The 23,082-nt window shown below is 44.0% G+C and overlaps 1 protein-coding gene across 2 annotated transcripts in view; it reads right to left on the reverse strand.

Annotated features, from left to right (window-relative positions):
* pcca (propionyl-CoA carboxylase subunit alpha) overlaps nt 1-23,082 on the reverse strand; it is a 374,693-nt gene that overhangs the window by 196,806 nt on the left and 154,805 nt on the right. For both annotated transcript variants that reach the window (XM_078221544.1, XM_078221545.1), the window contains exons 15-16: nt 10,666-10,734; nt 6,303-6,378 (exon numbers count right to left, since the gene is read on the reverse strand). In XM_078221544.1, the coding sequence (XP_078077670.1) occupies nt 6,303-6,378; nt 10,666-10,734 (145 nt within the window). The remainder of the gene's footprint in view (nt 1-6,302; nt 6,379-10,665; nt 10,735-23,082) is intronic.

Consider the following 23,082-nt stretch of genomic DNA (forward strand, 5'->3'; position numbering starts at 1 on the left):
TCTAAGTAGCTGGAAAGCATCTTGTGTCAAGAAGAAATCAGAACGAGAAAAGCAACGACAAAGAATGCATCCTCCAAACACAAAGATTTGCTCAGCATTGGAGTGAGCAGAGATCTCAATTGAATGACCATGACTGTGATTTGGAGCCAAAAGAGAAAATGCTGGAAAATCTCAGCAGGTCTGGCAGCATCTGTAAGGAGAGAAAAGAGCTGACGTTTCGAGTCCAGACGACCCTTTGTCAAAGCTAAAAGGTATAGAAAGTAGGAGATATTTTACTGCAGGGGGAAGGAATGAAAGATTGATTTGGAGTGTTGTTGTGGACCAGGCTGAAATGTGAAAAAAGAGGCCATCCAAAGATTAGAATGTTGTGGTTCTGGAGGAAGATGGAGCAGATCAGTTCGAGAGAACACAAGAACAATGAGGACACTCTCAAGATGATGGAGGAGGAAAGATTGTTAGTGAATATCAAGAAAGAGGCAACAAGGTTGGATTGGCCATACAAGACATGAAGGAGATGAGTGGAGAAAAGTTAGAGGGATAAGGACCAAGAGTAAGAGAATTAAGCTATTTAGAGAGCTTGAAATTGAAAATAAGAGCAACTGGAGGGGAAAGCACAAGATGGCGAGATGTTGAGAAACGAGCACAGGATCTGCCCGCAGCCAGCAACAATTCGTTGTGCTTCTCAAATATCACAGAGTAACTTGTACACATTTTGAAAAAAGCAGCAACCATTTTGTGTATAGCTCAGAAAAAGCAATAAGTGGTTCCTTTTGGTGACTTTAGTTAAAGAAGCAAAGCTGTGTAGGACACCAGAACAAAACCCTGGGTATTTTTCAGATAATACCATGGAATGACTAATATCCACCTCAATCACTGGAACAGGTGTAAATCATTTTGGATAATGTATCCCACGGCATGGCACCTTCAACTTAGCAGCACTCGCTCATGCCTGCACATTCTGTGCCAAACCTTGGAGCAGTGGGTGAAGCCACAGCATTTGGACTCATTGAGACAGGACTAGGCAATTTAGCTCTTGAGCTTGCTCTGCCAATCAATTAGATCATGGTTGGCCCGTATCTTATTCCATCCACCTGCGTCGGTTTCCAATCCCTTAAATTTATTTTAACAATACAGTTTAACTACAACGATTTAATTAGCTTAACTTTTACCAGTTGATATAGTTAAATATGACAAGATACAGTTCTTAACTGCTAATCCATCTCAATTAGTTCCAATTCAAGCAATATGAGGAGCATGAACAGAGTGAATAAGGAGCAGCTGTTCCCCTTTGTTGAAGGGTCAGTCACGAGGGGACATAGGTTCAAGGTGACGGGCAAGAGGTTTAGGGGATGTGAGGAAAAACTTTCTTACCCAGAGGGTGGTGATGGTCTGGAATGCGCTGCCTGGGAAGGTGGTGGAGGTGCCTCACATCCTTTAAAAAGTACCTGGATGAGCATTTGGCATGTCATAATATTCAAGGCTAAGGGCCAAGTGCTGGTAAATGGGATTAGGTGGGAGCTCAAGTGTTTCTAATGTGTCAGTGTAGACTCGATGGGCTGAAGGGCTTCTTCTGCACTCTGATTCTATTATTCTATGATTTTATGAATATTCCTCTTATAGACTTAAACTCCTCTTCAAAATCAGTTAGCAACACACAGGCTTACATGCTTGGGCTTGGTAACAGTCCTAGAGCCTTTTGAACATCTCTGGAGAGACAGAGACATATTTCTCCTAGCAGATCCCAAACAGCAGTCTCCAAAGAGACAATGAGAGGTAAATCTTGCTTCTTTCAGAACCTGGCAGTAACTGCCTGCTTTTTCCCTGTAAGCTTAGCTCCACCCATTAACACATGACTGTCTCTGTCAATCAACCGAATGAAAACCCTACTTTGAAACCCGAGGGGGAAACCAAAATAAAGAAAAATGCATGAACTCAGATTAAAACAAACACATCCCTAGCTAAAATCAATCAATTAGCCTGCATTCTCAGCATGTGAACTGCCTTGTGCAGACACATTGGCACCTTGTAAAGTAGAGCTGAATTTTAAACATACGCCTTACACCATACATAAAAATACATTGGCACAGGATCATGACAGGGAATATAAACGGCGCTGATTGTGACCCATTGAGAGATCAGAATGTGTAAATGGCAGAAAAAAGGTAAGCAGTGTGCAAAAGACAACCTGAGGCATGTAACAGATGGCCCTAGGGGAGTGGATGGGTGGGGGGTCGCGGGGTGGAGGGGAGATAGTGGTAAGAGAAAACAGATGGAAAGCAAGATTTTAAATAATGAAATAATGGAAGAAATGAAAATAAACAAAATAAATTGATGGAAATCAGGTAAAGCTTCTTGACTTTGATGTAGAGTTGCCGGCATTGGACTGGGATAGGCACAGTAAGTATTCTCACAACACCAGGTTAAAATCCAACAAGTTTATTTGGTAGCACAAGCTTTCGGAGCGTTGCTCCTTCATCAGATGAGTGCCTGATGAAGTAGCTGTGCTCCAAAAACTCGTGCTACCAAATAAACCTGTTGGGCTTTAACCTGGTGTTGTGAGGCTACTTACTCTGGCTTCTTGACTTTACAAGCAAATTTTTCAATTACCAAAATCACAGATCAATTACTCACAAAATTCTCAGTTTTGTTAAGGTGATTCAAAAAGATCAACTGTATATTTAATAAACTGGTGATGTTACCGTCAGTGAGGCAGCAGACTTTCTCTTGTGGGTTTTTCTAGTGTTTCCCAAGTGTCAGGTGGCCTCAGTGGGTGTAGAGAGACTTGAGCACAAAATCCAGACTGACACTGCAATGCAGTACTGAGGGAGTGGTGCACTGTCAGAGATGCCAGATTTCGGATCAGACCTCAAACCACGGCTCCATCTGCTCTCTCAGGTGAGCATAAAAGATCCATTGGCTCTCTCCCAAAGAAGATCAGGAAAGTTCTCTCTCCCTGGCCAATATTTATCCTTCAATCAACATTATAAAACTAGATGAGTTGGTTATCACTGCACTGCGTTTTGTGGGAGTTTGCCGTGTGCAAACTAACATTTCCTGCATTAGAACAGTGACTGCACTTCAAAAGTATTTCATTGGCTGTAAAGCACTTTGAGATATCTGTCGCTTGTGAAAGACCCTTATATAAATGCAACTCATTCTTCTTTCTTTTGCTCCTTTCTCAGAATCAGGATGTCACAGTGTTGGTGAAAAGCAAGGCAAACCAGCTCAAATTATCACAATTTCCCCCAAACCAGTTCTCCCAGTGCAACCCAAAACAGACATCTGAACAACTTGTAAAAGAAAGACTTGCATTTCTGTAACAGCTTTCACAAACCTCTGGACATCCCAAAATGTTTTACACCCAATTAAGTGCTTTTGAAGTATAGTCACTGTTTTACTGTGGGAAATCTGGTTGAAACAATGTACTACCATTAAACGCCTATACCTTTCTTCAAATCCCAATTTGCAGAGCAACTGGATCTTGTGTCTCTTGTACACTGTAGTTTAAAGAAAAAAAAATCCAAGTTATCTACTGAAAAACCACAGCCGTAGTAAAACTTTACTCAGTAGGCTTTGTCCCAGTATATCCAAAAGCCAACACATAATGCATCAATTTGGAAAGAAAAATGTTATTGTTCTTTTCTGAAAGAGGAAATGCCCAATGCTCGGTATAAAGGAGCTGGTAATAAGACAGTCAATAAGATCACATCTTTTGACACTGTGATATTGATTTTATATTACTTTTCAATGACACAGCTAGAAACCGTTATCTGTTACTAACTGCAATATTGTGTACATTTTACAGGGAATGGGATTCAAGTTGCTTCAGTTACCGAACTGAGCATTGGTTCAATAAATCCTGTTGTCTCTTCACTACTTTACTAATTGTTTTCTGAATTTTTCATTCTTATTCATGGACAATGTGGGGCGATTTTTAGCCCACGTTCACCAGCCAAGAGGATGGCGAGGCGGGCTGGAAAATCTGGAGAGATCATGTTCTGCAATGTACCTCACCCCTCGCCAATGACAGCCAAACCTCATCTTAATGATCTTGCATTAATTTTAATATAATTATCAAGCCCACCCCCTCCCACCACCATATTCTCCCCCTCGCCATATTTTCAAACATTGCCAAAGTGAGGTTTACAACACGTTTACCCAGATGTCAACCTGTCATGGGGATCCCTCCGAGTGGGAGAACACAAAGGTAAGTATTAGCCTCTGAGGGAGAGGGACACGATGTGGAGATGCCGGCATTGGACTGGGGTAAACATAATAAGATGTCTCACAACACCAGGTTAAAGTCCAACAGGTTTATTTGGTAGCAAAAGCCACTAGCTTTCGGAGCGGCGAAGGAGCAGCAAGCGCTCCAAAAGCTAGTGGCTTTTGCTACCAAATAAACCTGTTGCACTTTAACTTGGTGTTGTGAGACTTTTTACAGAGAGGGACATGCCAGGAGCAGTGCCTGGGGCAGACCATAGTGGAGCCATGTTGGTGGGGCAGGGGAATATATCCACACACTTAATGATCACATCGAACATGGTTTGGAACACCAATAAAAAACAGAAAATGTTGGAAATACTGTACAGGTCAGACAGCATCTGTGGGGTGGGTAACAGAGTTAATATTTCAGGTTGATGACCTTTCTCCCCACAGATGTTGCTGATTATTTCCAGCATTTTCTGTTCTTACTTCAGATTTAGAGCATTTGCAGTGTTATGCTTTTGATTCAGAACACCAACGCTTGGTTCTGTGCCCAAAATAGTAATCTGATACTCAAACTCAGCGGTATTCAAATTATATTTTTCTTCAACTAATTTATGTTCTCAGGTCATTTGAATAAAGGTGAAACTATGAATTACTTGTCTAAAATGTAAATTGAAGTCCAGCGTAATTACTTCATCGGATCTCAGTTATACCGGCCCATTGGTTGAAATATTTCCATCGATAACCATTGCAATCTATCCTCTGTCAAAACACTCATTGATGATAGAGGAGAACATGCCCTTGTCTACTTCAACGGGGACGAAGTAGAAAGGGTTGAGAGCTTCAGGTTTTTAGGTGTCCAAATCACTAACAACCTGTCCTGGTCCCCCCATGCCGACACTATAGTTAAGAAAGCCCACCAATGCTTCAACTTTCTCAAAAGATTAAGGAAATTTGGCATGTCAGCTACGATTCTCACCAACTTTTACAGATGCACCATAGAAAGCATTCTTTCTGGTTGTATCACAGCTTGGTATGGCTCCTGCTCTGCCCAAAACTTCAAGAAACTACAAAATGTCGTGAATGTAGCCCAATCCATCAGGCAAACCAGCCTCCCATTCATTGATTCTGTCTACACTTCCTGCTGCCTCAGCAAAGCAGCCGGCATAATTAAGCACCCCACGCAGCCCGGACATTCTCTCTTCCATCTTCTTCCGTCGGCAAAAAGATACAAAAGTCTGAGGTCACGTACCAACCGACTGCAAGAAACTACAAATGGTTGTGAACGACACCCAGTCCATCACGCAAAGCCTCCCATCCCCCATTGACACTATCTACACTTCCAGCTGCCCCAGAAAAGCAGCCAGCATTGCCAAGGACCCCACACACCCCGGATATTCTCTCTTCCACCTTTTTCCGTTGGGAAAAAGATACGAAAGTCTGAGGTCACGTACCAACCAACTCAAGAACAGCTTCTTCCCTGCTACTGTCAGACTTTTGAATGGACCTACCTTGCATTAAGTTGATCCTTCTCTACACCCTAGCTATGACTGTAACACTACATTCTGCGCTCTCTCCTTTCCTTCTCTATGAACGGTATGCTTTGTCTGTATAGCGCGCAAGAAAAAATACTTTTCAGTGTATGCTAATACATGTGACAATAATAAATCAAATCAAATCACTCCCCACCCCCTAAAGCTCTTGCTGCAAACTTTAAAAAATACAAACTTTGTCCCCTATATTTAATTTTCAGAAACTTTGAAATTTCAGCATGATTTGGCAAGTACTTACATTTGTAAAAAAAACAAGTGTGCCAAATTTCGAACATACATTGAGATATCTAGTGAGCCGATCCCACGTAAAAACTTCAAAGCTAATTCAGAAGTGCATCTAAATACGCAAGTCACGAGAAAGAATAGGCCCTAAGCTAATTGCAGTTCAGCACACAAATCGCCCCTTCTGAATTAGTTCGAGATTTTCATAACATATTGTTTTAAATGAGACTTGGTATGAAATATTTATTCAATTTGGCTTAATTACTATGTCTTTATGCTGTTTCACTTCCTTTCAGGACATGCCAGGTTTCCACTTGTTACCTCGAATTACATAGTTGTCTAGTGCCTCTTGCATTCTTTGTAACGCTTCTGCACGAGTCGCTCCATACGTAACCAACTGAAATAGGAGAGTACAAATGGATTTAAATAAGCTGAACGTACATGTTGTGAGTAAGAACCAAAAGTTAAACAAATTTATCTAACTATGGGTTATTTAATTTTTACTCTGCAGGTTTGGAAAGGTCCAATGAATCGACTTTCTATTCTCCTTGAGCACCTTGAAACAAAGCAATGCACTGACATTGAGTGTGGCATTGTACACCTACTTTTATAATGATGTGTCAGTGTCACACTCAGCCCCAGCTCAGTGGCAACTCTGGGTTGGATTTTAACGGGTGCTGCAGTCCTCAGGGGTCCCCCTGAGTGCCAAGCTTGGCAGGTGTTGGGTGGAACAGCCGGGGAGAAGAGGGACTTGGGGGAGATTAGATTCTGTTGGAGGGTAGGGGGACTCTGCTAGGTCCATTAAGGATGGACATCCCTTCTCCCAGCCCGCATTGGGTAGACTGTCAGACTGCGTGCTTGGCATGGGTTTTTTTGCCGCCGGTTAAATTCAGGCGTGGCATGATGAGGCACTTAAGTGGAAATTAATCATCCACTTGAAGGCCCAAATTGACCCACTGGCAGGCTACTCGATGCCAACCTCATGGCTGATGAAACTGGGGGGGAGGCAGGGATAGGCAGCAAGGCAGCAAGCAAGCTGCACGCTGGATTTTAGATGCCCTTCTGACTACAAACCCGCTGGCGGGGGAGTGTAAATCCAGCCCTCTGACTCAAACGTACAAGTCCCATTCCAGGAGTTTGAGGACAGAATGTTGGCTGACACTCCTGGTGCAGCACAGAGGGAGTCTTCCTGACGAGACTTTAAGCCGAAATTCCATCTGACCTCGTGGGTGGAGATACAAGACCCAATTACACTATTTTTTAAAGTTTATTTGTTAGTGTCACAAGTTGGCTTACATTAACAGTGCAATGAATTTACAGTGAAAATCCTCTAATCCTGCCACACTCCGGCGCCTGTTCGGGTACACTGAGGGAGAATTTAGCATAGCCAATGCACCTAACCAGCATGTCTTGCGAACTGTGAGAGGAAACTGGAGCGTCTGGAGGAGACCCATGCAGACACAGGGAGAACGTGCAGACTCCACACAGACATAGACCCAGGCCAGGAATCGAACCTGGATCCCTGGCATTGTGAGGCAGCAGTGCTAACCACTGTGCCATTGTGCCACGAAAGGGCAAGGGCATTTTTTCCACTTTTCCGGGAACAACACAGATCACTCAATCACCAACAGTAAAATAGATTGTCTGGTCAATGTCTCACTGCTGTTTGTGGGATCTTGCTGTGTGCAAATTTGCTGCTATAATTCGTGCATGACAACAGTCATTTCACTCCAAAGTGCTTCATTCGCTGTAATGCGCTATGGGGCATCGTGCGGTTGTGAATGACAATATATAAACCAGTTACAGAACCAGCCCTCTGTTGCAATGGTCCTACAAATACCTTCCATTTCTCCAAGGAGAAATGCCATTATGGTGACATGGTAGAAATAAACACTTGGTCCCCAAAGGTTACCTTAGCAGCACAAAGAATGTGGCCCAGATTTTACAGCCCAGCCCTCCTGCCACTGCGATATTCCAGTCCTGCCGAGTCAATGGACTTTTGGCTTGCCTGCTGTTTCCCCCATCAGATCCCACCCTGGCAGGTCCAGAAAACCCGGCTTAGAATCCAAAATAGAGAGGCTGCAGCCGGGGCATTTCTTTCTCGGATTCAGCCTAACATTGGCTTATTTAATTTTGTCACAGTACATAAAGGGTAAAAAGGCGCATCATTCTAAATTCATAATTCACATTACCTCGATACAACTGTCTGAAATTTATCTTGATGTCTGAGCAAATAAAACACTCTCGAGAGTTCACAAAAGCCAAGACTGATTGAAATATTGAAGCTACAAATATCTATAGCTTACAGCAAAAAAAAGAACAGTTACAGACACAAATTTACAGGTGCCATGTTTACAATCGAGGGCAAAATGCTGGTTTACTTGTCATTATTCTCTGAAAGAGTCGATTCGGACTCAATGGGCTGAATTGCCTCCTTCTGTGCTGTACTGGACTATTCTATATCATTCTAATTGTCACCATTTTCTGATCTTTCATTTTATTTCAATCACAGACCAGGAATATCACCTGGGAGAGGGGATTATAAAGGCAGAATTACTTTAAACTACTGCGTGCATTACTTCGCAATTAATCAGATTGGTGCATAGGCTTTGTCAAAGGCAAATCGTGCCTTAAGAGCCTGGTGGAGTTCTTTGAAAATGTGACTAAACACATTGACGAAGGAAAAGCGGTAGATGTGGTTTACATGGACTTCAGCAAGGCGTTCGATAAGGTCTCCCATGCAAGACTTCGCGAGAAAGTGAGAGGGCATGGGATCCAAGGGGCTGCTGCCTTGTGGATTCAGAACTGGCATGCCTGCAGAAGGCAGAGAGTGGTTGTAGACGGGTCTTTTTCTGAATGGAGGTCGGTCACCAGTGGAGTGCCCCAGGGATCTGTTCTGGGACCCTTGCTGTTTGTCATTTTCATAAATGACCTGGATGAGGAAGTGGAGGGATGGGTTGGTAAGTTTGCCGATGACACGAAGGTTGGTGGTGTTATGGATAGGTTTGGAGGGATGTCAGAAGCGTGACATAGATAGGATGCAAGACTGGGCGGAGAAGTGGCAGATGGACTTCAACCCAGATAAATGTATAGTGGTCCATTTTGGCAGGTCAAATGGGATGAAGGAGTATAATATCAAGGGTAAGACTTTTAGCACTGTAGAGAATCAGAAGGACCTTGGGGTCCGGGTCGATAGGACTCTTAAATCGGCCTCGTAGGTAAAGGAGGTGGTTAAGAAGGCGTATCGTGTGCTGGCCTTCATCAATCGAGGGATTGAGTTCAGGAGTCGGGAGATAATGATGCAGCTTTATAAGACCCTCGTCAGACCCCACTTGGAGTACTGTGCTCAGTTCTGGTCGCCTCATTACAGGAGGGATGTGGAAATGATTGAAAGGGCGCAGAGAAGATTTACAAGGATGTTGCCTGGATTGGTTGGCATGCCTTATAAGGATAGGTTGAGGGAGCTCGGTCTTTTCTCCTTGGAGAGACAAAGGATGAGAGGTGACCTGATAGAGGTGTACAAGATGTTGAGAGGTACAGATCGGGTGGATTCTCGGAGGCTTTTTCCCAGGGCTGAAATGGCTGCTACGAGAGGACAAAGTTTTAAGGTGCTGGGGAGTAGGTACAGAAGAGATGTCAGGGTTAAGTTTTTCACTCAGAGGGTGGTGGGTGAGTGGAATCGGCTGCCGTCAGTGGTGGTGGAAGTGAACTTGATAGGGTCTTTTAAGAGACTTCTGGATGAGTACATGGGACTTAATAGGATTGAGGGTTATAGGTAAGCCTATATATAAGCCTGGGGAGGCAGGGACATGAGCGGCACAACTTGTAGGCCGAAGGGCCTGTTTGTGCTGTATTTCTTCTATGTTCTATGTAGGAGTTAAGTCACTTGGTGTGGTTTCAGCTAGGGTAACAGACAGTAACAATTACCTTGTGGGCGGCATGATGGCACAGTGGTTAGCACTACTGCCTCACAGTGGTTCGCACTACTGCCTCACAGTGCCAGGGACCCAGGGTCAATTCCCGGCTTGGGTCACTGTCCGTGTGGAGTCTGCACGTTCTCCTCGTGTCTGTGTGGGTTTCCTCCGGGTGCTCCGGTTTCCTCCCACAGTCTGGTTAGGTGTATTGGCCCGAACAGGCGCCAGACTGTGGCGACATGGGGAATTTCACAGTAACTTCATTGCAGTGTTAATGTAAGCATTACTTGTGACTAATGAATAGACTACTTTGTGAGAATCTGCGTTCATGATCAATGACGTGCAGGTGCAGGTGTACTGTTCTACTCTGTGTCATCACTGCAACACCACGGTGAATTCAATCACACTTATCAATATAGATACAAATTGCTTTTGTTAGAAACGTGTTGGCAAAGCCTGCTTAGAAGATAATTTAAATCATCACTTCTGCCACATTCCTGGGAACTTGAATTAAGGCCGCTTGATATTTTTGGTTTCGTTTTACATGACTTTATCAATCTCTTTAGCCAATTTCTGCAGAAAATGTAACAAAGAACACTCGGGTGATTTTCTCATTTGGATACCAAGATGCGCGTGCGCAGATGTGTATCGGTGGCCATCTTTACCACCATCTTGTGTTGGCAGGAGACACCATGCTGTAAAGGGCACACCACAATTCCTCACCCAAAATTCATACATTTAAAAAGCTGTAGCATTAAAAATGTACTTGCTTTTGATATCATTGGATCATAATAGATACTGATGTCACTTCCTTCTTGAATGCCACTGTCTATTCGGACCTAGTGAAGAGAAACAACTTCAGATTGATTGGAGCACGCGCTCAAATGTTTGCCACAAAGTTTCATAATATTTACATACCATTAGAAAAATACATGTTACATTACTAACACACCGTAATACAAATTATTATGGGCAGACCTTTACTAGAAGCTCCTTAGACTGTTGAGCATTCAAAGTTATTAATTCAGCACCATATTCCTTCACTCTTAACAGTACAACAGTTATTCATGTAATGCCCCCAGAGAGATGACTGTTTACACAGCTTTCTTCCATAATCTACTAGACATCCAGCCCATAGTCCCACGAAACAGTATTGCCATGGTATATAGCACAGGAGTTTGGTTTATCGAAAATAAAGTAAACATGTTGGAAATTCTGGTTTCCTTCGCTGTTTGAGTTCATTAGCGTTATATTGGGATTAGTAGTATGAAGCATTTTTAAAACTAGCTGCTCCTGGGGCATAAGTTTGTATTAAATTGCTCACGTCAAGATAAAACCTTCAAAGTATTTAAAAACTAATCAAAAAATTCAAGACAGATAAAAACATCCCAGGGAACTGGAAAACAAAAAGTAAGTCTTAGCTGTTGGAACAGCAGGGCTCCGAGAAACAACACCACGACAAAATAAACCCGAGAAAGCATTCATAGATCTTTACTGGGGACAGAAACCTTCATCATAAACAGCAGCAGCAGCACATCAGTTTGCAACGAGACAGATACAAGATGGTCACTCAGATGCCTGCTCCAATTATTAATATTTTAATTTAGGTGATTGTCAGAGGGGGATTAAAATGTAGATTTTCTGGTCTACTGCAGTCAGAGCTGCTACAAAGACATCTTTATTTTCAACGCAGTGAGCAGCACAATTGACTGAAGCTAGTTCAGAGAACATGTAGGCTGGCTTCAAATCAGCTCAATTTGCATTTTGGCCCCTCGGTTTCAATTTTTAGTGTTTGCGTTTGTTATTCATGAACAGATGGACAATGGCGTACGTTTTTTAAATTTGATTTATTATTAGCATACAGTGAAAAGTATTGTTTCTTGCACACTGTACAGCCAAAGCATACCGTTCATAGAGCACATAGGGGAGAAGGAAAGGAGAGAGTGCAGAATGCAGTGTTACAGTTATAGCTAGCGTGTATGGAAAGATTAACTTAATATGAGGTAGGTCCATTCAAAGGTCTGATGGCAGCAGGGAAGAAGATATTCTTGAGTTGGTTGGTACATGACCTCAGACTTTTGGATAATTTTCCCGACGTAAGAAGGTGGAAGAGAGAATGTCCGGGGTGCGTGGAGTCCTTGATTATAACGGCTGCTTTGCCGAGGAAGCAGGAAGTGTAGACAGAGTCAATAGATGGGAGGCTGGCTTACTTGATGGACGGGGCTTTGTTCACAATCCTTTGTAGTTTCTTGCGGTTTTGGACAGAGCAGGAGCCATACCAAACTGTGATACATTCAGAAAGGATGCTTTCTATGGTGCATCTGTAAAAGTTGGTGAGAGTCGTAGCGGACATGCCAAATTTCCTTAGCCTTCTGAGAAAGGACAGGAAAGGTCCTCCAGTTGATCTAGTTTTCCCCAGTCAATTATGTCACAGAGTGTATCACAAAAGCTCCAACACAATCAAAAGCCATGTGATAGTCATTCAAAGTAATGCCTGATTAGAGCAGGTTGGTTTCAGAACTGAATGTTCACTACTCAGAACCACGCCCTCCACTTCAATTCATAATCAGAATGTGCCTGCACTCACTGCTCCAATTTCCACACTAGATGGAGGGTGGCTGCAGGATCAAAGTCAGATGCATTTTTCGAAACATGAAAAATATTGTTCAAGTCATTGTCACCGTGCAAAAGTACATCTTCAATTATCACAGCACATGGCCAAGGGCTTCCAGTTCAACTGGAATTAGCTCTCTCTTCGCTGACCCATCAAACACTCCCAGGGCATGCACAACATAGGGTTAGATACAGAATAAAGCTCCCTCAACATTGTCCCCATCGAATACTCCCAGGAAGAAGTGACAAAGTGGTATTGTCACTGCACACTCCGAAGACCCAGGGTAATGCTCTGGGGAGCCAGGTTCAAATCCCACCATGGAAGATGGCGGCATTTGAATTCAATAAAAATCTGGAATTAGAGGTCTAATGATGATCGTGAAACTATTGTCTGGTTCACTTTCCTTTAGAGAAGGAAATCTGTCTACTGCCTTATCTGATCTTGTAATTGCCCCCGGAATAGCCTATCAAGCCACTCAGTTCAAGGGATGGGCAATAAATGCTGGCCTAGCCAGTGACACCCACAAAACATCCTGTTCATTCACACCAGCCTGGCTGCCAATCTGTCCATGACAGTATCAAAAGGAGTAACCACCGCACAGTCTTGTGCAAATGACACCCCGTCCTCACACTGAAGATACCCTCCACTATGTTGTGTGATGCTATCACTGTGCTAAGCCTTCATGAAGCAGCTTCAGGTCAGCAGCAAGATTCACTGAGGGAACTCACTAAGGGCCCCCCTCGACAGCACCTTCAAAACTCACAACTGCTTTCATCTTGAAGGTCAAGAGCAGCAGACAGATGGGAACACCATCGCCGGGAAGCTTCCCTCCAAGCAACTCACCATCCTGACTTGGAAATATATCGCCGTTCCTTCATTGCCGCTGGGTCAAAATCCTCCATCCTGTGGTGTACCTACAGCACATGGACTGCAAAAGTTCAAGAAGGCAGCTCACCCCAACCTTCTCAAGCGCAATTAGGAATATATATATCCAAGATGGCGCTGGAGCGAGGAGGCTTCTTGCAAGCTGTGCTCAGCGCACCTTCTAATTCTATCTTTTACTCTCATAGAACATAGAACATAGAAAGTCACAGCACAAACAGGCCCTTCGGCCCACAAGTTGCGCCGATCACATCCCCACCTCTAGGCCTATCTATAGCCCTCAATCCCATTAAATCCCATGTACTCATCCAGAAGTCTCTTAAAAGACCCCAACGAGTTTGCCTCCACCACCACCGACGTCAGCCGATTCCACTCACCCACCACCCTCTGAGTGAAAAACTTACCCCTGACATCCCCCCTGTACCTACCCCCCAGCACCTTAAACCTGTGTCCTCTCGTAGCAACCATTTCAGCCCTTGGAAATAGCCTCTGAGAGTCCACCCTATCCAGACCCCTCAACATCTTGTAAACCTCTATCAGGTCACCTCTCATCCTTCGTCTCTCCAGGGAGAAGAGACCAAGCTCCCTCAACCTATCCTCATAAGGCATGCCCCCCAATCCAGGCAACATCCTTGTAAATCTCCTCTGCACCCTTTCAATGGCTTCAACATCTTTCCTGTAATGAGGTGACCAGAACTGCGCGCAGTACTCCAAGTGGGGTCTAACCAGGGTCCTATAAAGCTGCAGCATTATCTCCCGACTCCTAAACTCAATCCCTCGATTAATGAAGGCTAGTACGCCATACGCCTTCTTGACCGCATCCTCCACCTGCGAGGCCGATTTAAGAGTCCTATGGACCCGGACCCCAAGGTCCTTCTGATCCTCTACACTGCTAAGAATGGTACCCTTCATTTTATACTGCTGCTCCATCCCATTGGATCTGCCAAAATGGATCACCACACACTTATCCGGGTTGAAGTCCATCTGCCACTTCTCCGCCCAGTCTTGCATTCTATCTATGTCTCGCTGCAACTTCTGACATCCCTCCAAACTATCCACAACACCACCTACCTTGGTGTCGTCAGCAAACTTACCAACCCATCCCTCCACTTCCTCATCCAGGTCATTTATGAAAATGACAAACAGCAAGGGTCCCAGAACAGATCCCTGGGGCACTCCACTGGTCACTGACCTCCCGTTCTATGCTTACATTCCACTGGTCACTGGTCACTGACCTCCCGTTCTATGCTTACACTCCACTGGTCACTGACCTCTCGTTCTATGCTTACATTCTGCATTCTCTCATTTCCTTCTCTATGAACGGTATGTTTTGTCTGAATACCGCCAAGAAACAATACTTTTCACTGTATGTTAATACATGTGACAATAATAAATCAAATCAAATCAAATCAGAATGGGCAATAAATGCTGGCCTAACCAGCGAGTCCCAAATCTCATGAATTCATTAAATAAATAATTGCATAATAAAGATCCCCCTACACCATCCTGGGGAGATTCAATGGGTTAAGTCGAGTAAAGCCCCTGATATATTAGCTCATCAAATAGTTCCAGAGAATTTGATTGATTGTCACATGTGTTGATATACAGTAAAAAGTATTGTTTTTTGCACGCTATACAGACAAAACATATCGTTCATAGAATACATAGGGGAGAAGGAAAGGAGAGGGTGCAGAATGCAGTGAAGAGAAAGATCAGCTTAATATATGATAGGACTGTTCAAACGTCTGATGGTAGCAGAGAAGAAACTGGTCTTGAGTTGGTTGGTACGTGACCTCAGAATTTTGTACCTTTTTCCCGATGGAAGAGAATATTTCTGGGGTGCATAGGGTCCTTGATTATGCTGGCTGCTTTTCCGAGGCAGCTGGAAGTATAGACGGGGTCAATGGATGGGAGGCTGGCTTGTGTAATGAGCTGGACTTCATTCACAGCTCTTTGTAGTTTCTTGCGATCTTGGGCAGAGCAGAAGCCATACCAAGTTGTGATACACCCAGAAAGGATGCTTTCTATGGTGCATCTGTAAAAATTGGTGAGAGTAGTAGCGGACATGCTGAATTTTCTCAATCTTCTGAGCAAGTAGAAGCATTGGTGGGCTTTCTTAACTATAGCGTCAACATGGAGGGACCAGGACAGGCTGTTGGTGATCTGAACACCTCAAAACGTGAAGCTCTCAACTTCTTCACCTTGACAGGAGCATGTCCCCCACATGTCCCCCGATAAATATCTCCTTCGTTTTACTGACATTGAGGGAGAGATTGTCATTGCATCATTTCCTCTATCTCTTTCCTGTACTCTGCCTCATCATTGTCTGAGATCTGACCCACGACAGTGGTGTCATCAGCAAACTTGAAAATGGAATTAGAGCAGAATTTGGCTTCACAATTATAGGTGTATAAGTAGAACACAGGTTAGATGTACAGTAAAGCTTCATCTACACTGTCCCATCAGACTCTGCCAAACCAGGTGCCTTGGATTCATTATATAGCTCCGTTTACAATATTCCAATGATAAACCATCACTGAGGGAGGGGGAGCAAGTTATATTAAAAAGTTCATTGAGAGTTCGATCTTTGTAATAATTTGCAAGTGTGAACTTTTCTGTATTTCTGTGGATGTGAAGGAGGTGCAGGCTCCAATAATGAATATTTTTGGTTTGTGAAATTAGAAAACTGGTGAAATGAGTTTTCAATATCTATCAGAATTAAACAGTTCATTTCGGTCAACCCTTCGAAATTAAATTTGAAGTAAGCAACATTCACTGAGGTGATTTAGCCGCATACTTTATTCACTTATTCTAGTTAAAATTGCTACTTCGCTTCCAGGAAACTCAGAGGGGGAACGGAGAAGAAATGATACAGAGTTATTTCTGATTCTCATCAGAAGCATAGTGATTCACTCAGTCCTCTTCCCACTGTCCGAGCCGGACTTAGTGTTCCCGACATGGATTCTGCCCACCAGCTGGCGGGAGGCCCAGGTCACTTCGGTAATGGAGGCTTGACTGCATTGTGCCTCTCGAGCACTTAAGTTGGCAGCGCTTGGCCTTCCTGGGGATTTAGGATCCCATTGGTGGAGCAACTCCCACCCACTGGGATTCACCGGCCAATCAGAAACTGTGAGCTCTCCAATACAGACAGTGCCTCCAGGAATGGCAGCTGAGGGTGCTACTACAGTGAGGCCTTCATCTGAGATCATTGTGGGATCTCTGGTGAGAGGCAAGTGGGTCAGCTTGGGGGTTGCAGGGTGGGATTGCGGGAGTGGGGGGACAGGGAGGTTAAAAGCAAGGTCAGGAGGGAAGCTCTCAGCAGGGACTGCCTGCTCCCCCTCCCCATTCCGATGCCAAATCCCATGATCAGGCACAAAGTACCTTGGAAAGAGGCACCCCACCCCCCAGAAGCTCCAAGCAAATTCACCAGGGTTCGCTGAGCGGCCTTCAAAAGGCGCTGGAAACCCATGCGAGTTTGGGAGAATCTCTGAACGACTAAATTCCAGTGGATATAATGACTTGTAAGTGGCTCTTTAACGAGCCTAATTAACCAGAGAGCAGGTTCCCCCATTTCTACCATTGACCTAATGGGGATCAGTTGCACCCACTGTGGAAATGGAATGCACAGCCTCCCCTCCGCTTATGCAGGCTGTGGTCCACCACCCAGCCCTCTCCAGTGGGCTCCATTCAATCCAGACCTATAGTTCCCATCACTCAAAACCATGTATAAAACAGAAAGTTGCTTGTATCAAAAGAACAGGAGCAGTAGTGGACCATTGGCATTATCATTGCTAATCTTCTACATTAACTCCACCCTCCTACACCATTCCTCATATACCTTCATTCTCCAAGTACCCAAAAATCTATTAACTTCTGTCTCAAATATGCTCAATGACTGAACATCCAAGCCGCTGAGATTGAGAATTCCAAACATTCACAATCCTTTGAGTGAAGAAACATCTCATCTCAGTGTTCCTGATTCCCCAATCTGGGGCCTCTACTCTCTGGAGGTTAGAAGAGGAAGAATGGAAACAGAGATTCTAAAGGGACTTAACAGAATAAACATAGAAACTAGAAGCAGGAGGAGGCCGTTCAGCCCTTCGAGCCTGCTCCGCCATTCATTTTGATCATGGTTGATCATCAAATTCAACATCCTGATTTCCCCCCTTCCTCCCATACTCCTTGATCCCTTTAGCCCCAAGAGCTAGATCTAATTTCTTCTTGAACTCGGACAATGTTTTGGCTTCAACTACATTCAGTGGTAGTGAATTTCACACATTCACCACCCTCTGGGAGAAGAAATTGTTCCTCACCTTAGTTCTAAATGGATTATCCCTTATCCTCAAACTATGACCCCGAGTTCTAGATTCCCCCACCACTGAGAACATTCTTTCTGAATCTACCCTGTCTAACCCTGTCAGAATTAGACCAGGGAGACATTGTTCTCCTGCCAGGGGAACCGAGAGCATGGGGTCAGGTCTCAGGGTAAGGGATCGGCCATTTAGGACTGAGATGAGAAGAAATTTCTTCACTCAGAAGGTGGTTACATACAGGCAAACCGGAGCTACTTCCTCTCATCAATTGTCCATAAGAAGAAGATGTTTATGTGGCGACATGCTTTCTCAAACCCTCAGATTGTGTGATCCAACTTATTAATAACTCGCAACAAACTTACATCATGATTACCTCAGAAGGTTAGTTCATTCAAAACCCGAGGGAGGAATATTCGCAACTTTGCACTCCCAGAGTGGGGGAGGGGTGGGTTAGAAAAAAAAATTACAACTATGGATAGTAACTGTACAAGAACCCACAGAAATGAAGATTAGTTCCTGTGATTCCCAGAGTCCAAAAAGCTGAAGTCCGGAGGGCGTTTCCTGCATATTGGGGTTCAATTCCAGTGAGTTTCCGGTTGGAGATTGCAACATAAAAATCCTTCCAACGAATAACACTTCGGTATGATGGGGTTTCTATGTTTAGATCACTTGGCAGGCTCGATCAGAGACTTTTAAAATCAAGCAGGTTTCATGGCAGTGAGAGATGGTAATGACTGCATAAACAGCCAAGCTGCTAGGGTCCTTTCCAGATGATGTTAAAACAGCAGTCTGCATGTTAAAACTGTCCAAAAGAACAGAGACTTGGGTCATGTGACATGATCCATTAATGGTTAATTTCAGCTTAACGGGGGCAGCACAGTGGCACAGTGGTTAGCACTGCTGCCTCACAGCGCCAGGGTCCCGGGTTTGATTCCCGGCTTGGGTCACTGTCCGTCTGCAGTTTGCACATTCTCCTCGTGTCTGTGTGGGTTTCCTCCGGGTGTTCTGGTTTCCTTCTACAGTCCAAAGGTGTGCAGCTTAGGTTTATTGGCCATGCTAAACTGCCCCTTAGTGTCCCGGGATGTGTACGTTAGAAGGATTAGCAGGATAAATATGTGGGGTTTCGGGGATAGGGCCTGGGTGGGATTGTTGTCGGTGCAGACTCGATGGGCCAAATGACCTCCTCCTGCACTGTAGCCTATGATTAACAATCGGTTTCTGTGCTTCAAGCCAAAATTCCTTCCCCCCGCACCCTTAGGAGAGAGACATGGTGGCTATTGTCATCTCTTCCGATATAATGAGTTTCAATCTCTCTCCTTCATGATACGCAAGAAGTCTCACAACACCAGGTTAAAGTCCGACAGGTTTAGTTGGAATCACGAGCTTTCGAAGCACTGCTCCTTCATCAGGTGAGTATCCTTTACGATAGATCAGGTTAGGAAGCCAGTTTGTCTGCACTTCCTCTGTTTTTGTTGATTACAAGGGCTTTGCACAATGAGGTGTAAGGTTTCCCAGGCTGAGAGAGGAATTCTTTGCTTCTTGTAACTGTTGTTGGTACTTTTCTGAGCAAAAAGCCAATCCTATGTTCATGTGACTTGCAGCAGTCATCTTTCTTGATTCCGCGGAAAGTCATTTTTAAAAAATGGCAAAGCAATAAAGTCGTGGATCTGTTTTCCTGCCATATGAACCCAACAGCTGTGATAGATAGAATTTTGTTCTCGCGGGGAAACAAAAGATATGAGGAGCGGGCAGGAAATTGAACTAAAGACAGACGATCAGCCATGATTCCATTGAATGACAAAGCAGGCTTAAAAGCCATTTAATCTACTTCTGCTCCAACTTCTTATGTTCTTAGTTTTCTGCACATTTACTCTGTCCAGCTTCATAAAAATATTGTGTTTCAATGAGGTCACCTTTCACTGTGCTAAAATCCAGGGAATATAGGCCTTGTCTACTTAATCCCTCCTCAGCGCTCAATCTTTTATTCCAAAAACCAATCTATTAATCTTTGTTGCATTTCCTCTAAAGGCAAGTGTGTCCTTCCTGGGGTAAGGAAGCCAAAACTTAAAATGTTTTAAAGAATGTACTAAAAAGGTATGAAAAAAAGTGAACATGAGTGTATGGAGTTAGGTCACAGATCAGCCAGGATCTCATTCAATGGTTGAACAAGTTCAAGGGACTGAATGGCCTCCTCTTGTTCCTATGTTTCATGGTGGGAGATATAGGAAGGATATCAGAGGTAGGTTCTTTACGCAGAGAGGGGTTGGGGTGTGGAATGGACTGCCTGCAGTGATAGTGGAGTCAGACACTTTAGGAACATTTAAGCGGTTATTGGATAGGCACATGGAGCACACTAGGATGTTAGGGAGTGGGATAGCTTGATCTTGGTTTCAGATAAAGCTCGGCACAACATCGTGGGTCGAAGGGCCTGTTCTGTGCTGTACTGTTCTATGTTCTATCAAATCACATATGTCAGCCAAAAAGCAATAACCATTTGGGTTAACATAAATGTTAAACGTCTGGTTTCTGTGTCTGAAAAAGTCTGTTTATTTTTGGGAAGAAACAGTTGAGCTTGAACATAAAGACCAATCACATCAGCGACTGGCACAGAATCGATCAAATTCAACAAGGTTAGGGCTGGTGCAATGGTTAGAGTCAAAGCTGGGCAGATACTGCACGCACCCAACTTCATATTAACTTTTTATCCTTTGTGTCAGAGGCACCATTGCTTGTTTATTCATTCCCGGGTTGCGGACATTGTTGGTACGGACAGTGTTTATTGCCCATCTTTGGATGCCCAAGAGAAAGCTGAGCTGCCTTCTCAAATACAATTAGTTTGCTCGGCCATTTCAGGGGGCAGTTAAGAGTCAATCACATTGCTGTGGATTTGGAGTCACATGTAGACCAGACTGGGTAAAGACGGCAGATTTCCTTCCCTAAACTGTAGTTAAAAAATCCCCCAACAACGCCTCTACTTTCTCAGAAGACCAAGGAAACTTGGCATGTCAGCTACGACTCTCACCAACTTTTAAAGGTGCACCATAGAAAACATTCTTTCTGGTTGTATCAAAGCTTGGTATGGCTCCTGTTCTGCCCAAGGCCGCAAGAAACTACAAACGTCGTGAATGTAGCCCAATCCATCACGCAAACCAACCTCCCATCCATTGACTCTGTCTACACTTCCCGCTGCCTTGGAAAAGCAGCCAGCATAATTAAGGACCCCACACACCCCGGACATTCTCCCTTCCACCTTCTTCCGTCGGGAAAAAGATACAAAAGTCTGAGGTTACCAACCGATTCAAGAACAGCTTCTTCCCTGCTGCCGTCAGACTTTTGAATGGACCTACCTTACATTAAGTTGATCTTTCTCTACATCCTAGCTATGACTGTAACACTACATTCTGCACTCTCTCATTTCCTTCTCTATGAACGATATGCTTTGTCTATATAGCGCGCAAGAAACATTACTTTTCACTACATATTAATTCATGTGGCAATAATAAATCAAATCAAATCAACGTCATTCATGAACCAGATGTGCTTTTACGCAATCCAATGGTTTCATGGATTTTTACATTACTGAGACTAGCCTTTTATTCCAGATATAATTAATTAGTTGAATTTAAATTTCCGAGCTGTGGTGGTGGGATTTGAACTCATTTCCCCAGATTATTAGGCTGATTTCCAGTAACAAAATCATGTTACCATGCCTGGTGACATAGACCACTCTGGGTATTAAAAAGCACCACCCAAACAGATTCAAATAATAAAATTAATTTAATTGCTGTGGTTCAACACCGGTTTGGCGTTTTTGCCGTCAAGTTAATATGTACAAAAATCTGTGACAACAACATTCTTGTTATACATGTTATACAAGGCATTGCATACAGCAACAACAACTTACATTTATACAGTGTCTTTAACAGGTGTTTCGCAGGCGCGTAATACTGAGTCACATGGCCAGCACGGTGGCACAATGGTTAGCACTGCTGCCTCACACTGCCAGGGACCCAGGTTCACTTCCGGCCTCGGGTCACTGTCTGTGTAGAGTTTTCACGTTCTCCCCGTGTCTGCGTGGGTTTCCTCCGGGTGCTCCGGTTTCCTCCCACAGTCCAAAGATGTGCCATGCTAAATTGACCTTAGTGTCACGGGATTAGCAGGGTAAATATGTGGGGTTACGGGAATAGGGCCTGGGTGGGAATGTGGTCGGTGTCGACCCGATGGAATGAATGGCCTCCTTCTGCACTGTAGGGATTCCATGACATAAGGCGATATTAGGACAAATGACCAAAAACCTAGTCAAAGAGTAGGTCTTATAGAGATGCGTAAAGGAGAAAAGAGATGTAGACAGGTTTGGGGAGGGAATTTCAGGGCTTAGGGCTCAGACAGCTGAAGGCATATGCCACTAATGGTGGAGCGATGGGAACTGGGAATGCACAAGATGCTAGAATGGGAGGAAAGCAAAGGTCTCAGTGATCTGCAGAACGGGAGGAGGTCACAGAGATGGGGAGGGGCGTTGCCATGGTCGGATTAGAAAACAAAGATGGGAATTTAAAATCAAGCTTTGCATTTCAGGAGCCTATGTAGGTCAGCGCACAAATAGATGTTGGAACTGGGTGACGTGATGACCTTTGACTTGGAAGCATTACAGTAATCAACTGTCCTGTATTTCATCGTAATGTCTTACTGTGCCACATCACCCCGCATTTCCCTTATTTCCAGAACAGCTTGTGGGAGAGAGCCTGGAAATCTCATCTTGCCATTGCCCTTTGCTTAGTTTTGATTTGCACATGGCTCTTGGTCACCATAGGGAGTTACGATCACCAGCACTCACTAACCCAATTCCACAGTCAAGATGTCCCTTATTTTATTCCAAAAGAGTTGGTATCCATACAATAAGGAAAATTTGTAATTTCTTTATAATGTCTGTGGAATTGTTTTTATGACTGTTTGAAAAGAACATTCATAGAGGGATCAATCATGATTTTCTTGGACAATAAGAAAACTGGGCCATGTGAACTGGTGACCCTTAACCTGGAAGCAGTGTCAAAAGGATGGAAGTTAAGAAAGAAGGTATGTGTCCAGACACAAAGGAGAGCTGCAGCCACAAAGGTGAGCTGCAGCCACAAAGGAGAGCTGCAGACACAAAGGAGAGCTGCAGACACAAAGGAGAGCTGCAGACACAAAGGAGAGCTGCAGACACAAAGGAGAGCTGCAGATACAAAGGAGAGCTGCAGATACAAAGGAGAGCTATAGCGGAAGAGCTGGAGATTGAATACAATCAGCACACAGATGCAGATATAGAGAAAGTAATCAGAGACAGAAAGCGGAACACTGAATTCTTGTGATCAGAAAAAGCAAATCACTTTCATGGAGAG

The sequence above is a fragment of the Mustelus asterias genome, chromosome 10 (genome assembly GCF_964213995.1).
Source record: "Mustelus asterias chromosome 10, sMusAst1.hap1.1, whole genome shotgun sequence".
Lineage (NCBI taxonomy): Eukaryota > Metazoa > Chordata > Chondrichthyes > Carcharhiniformes > Triakidae > Mustelus > Mustelus asterias.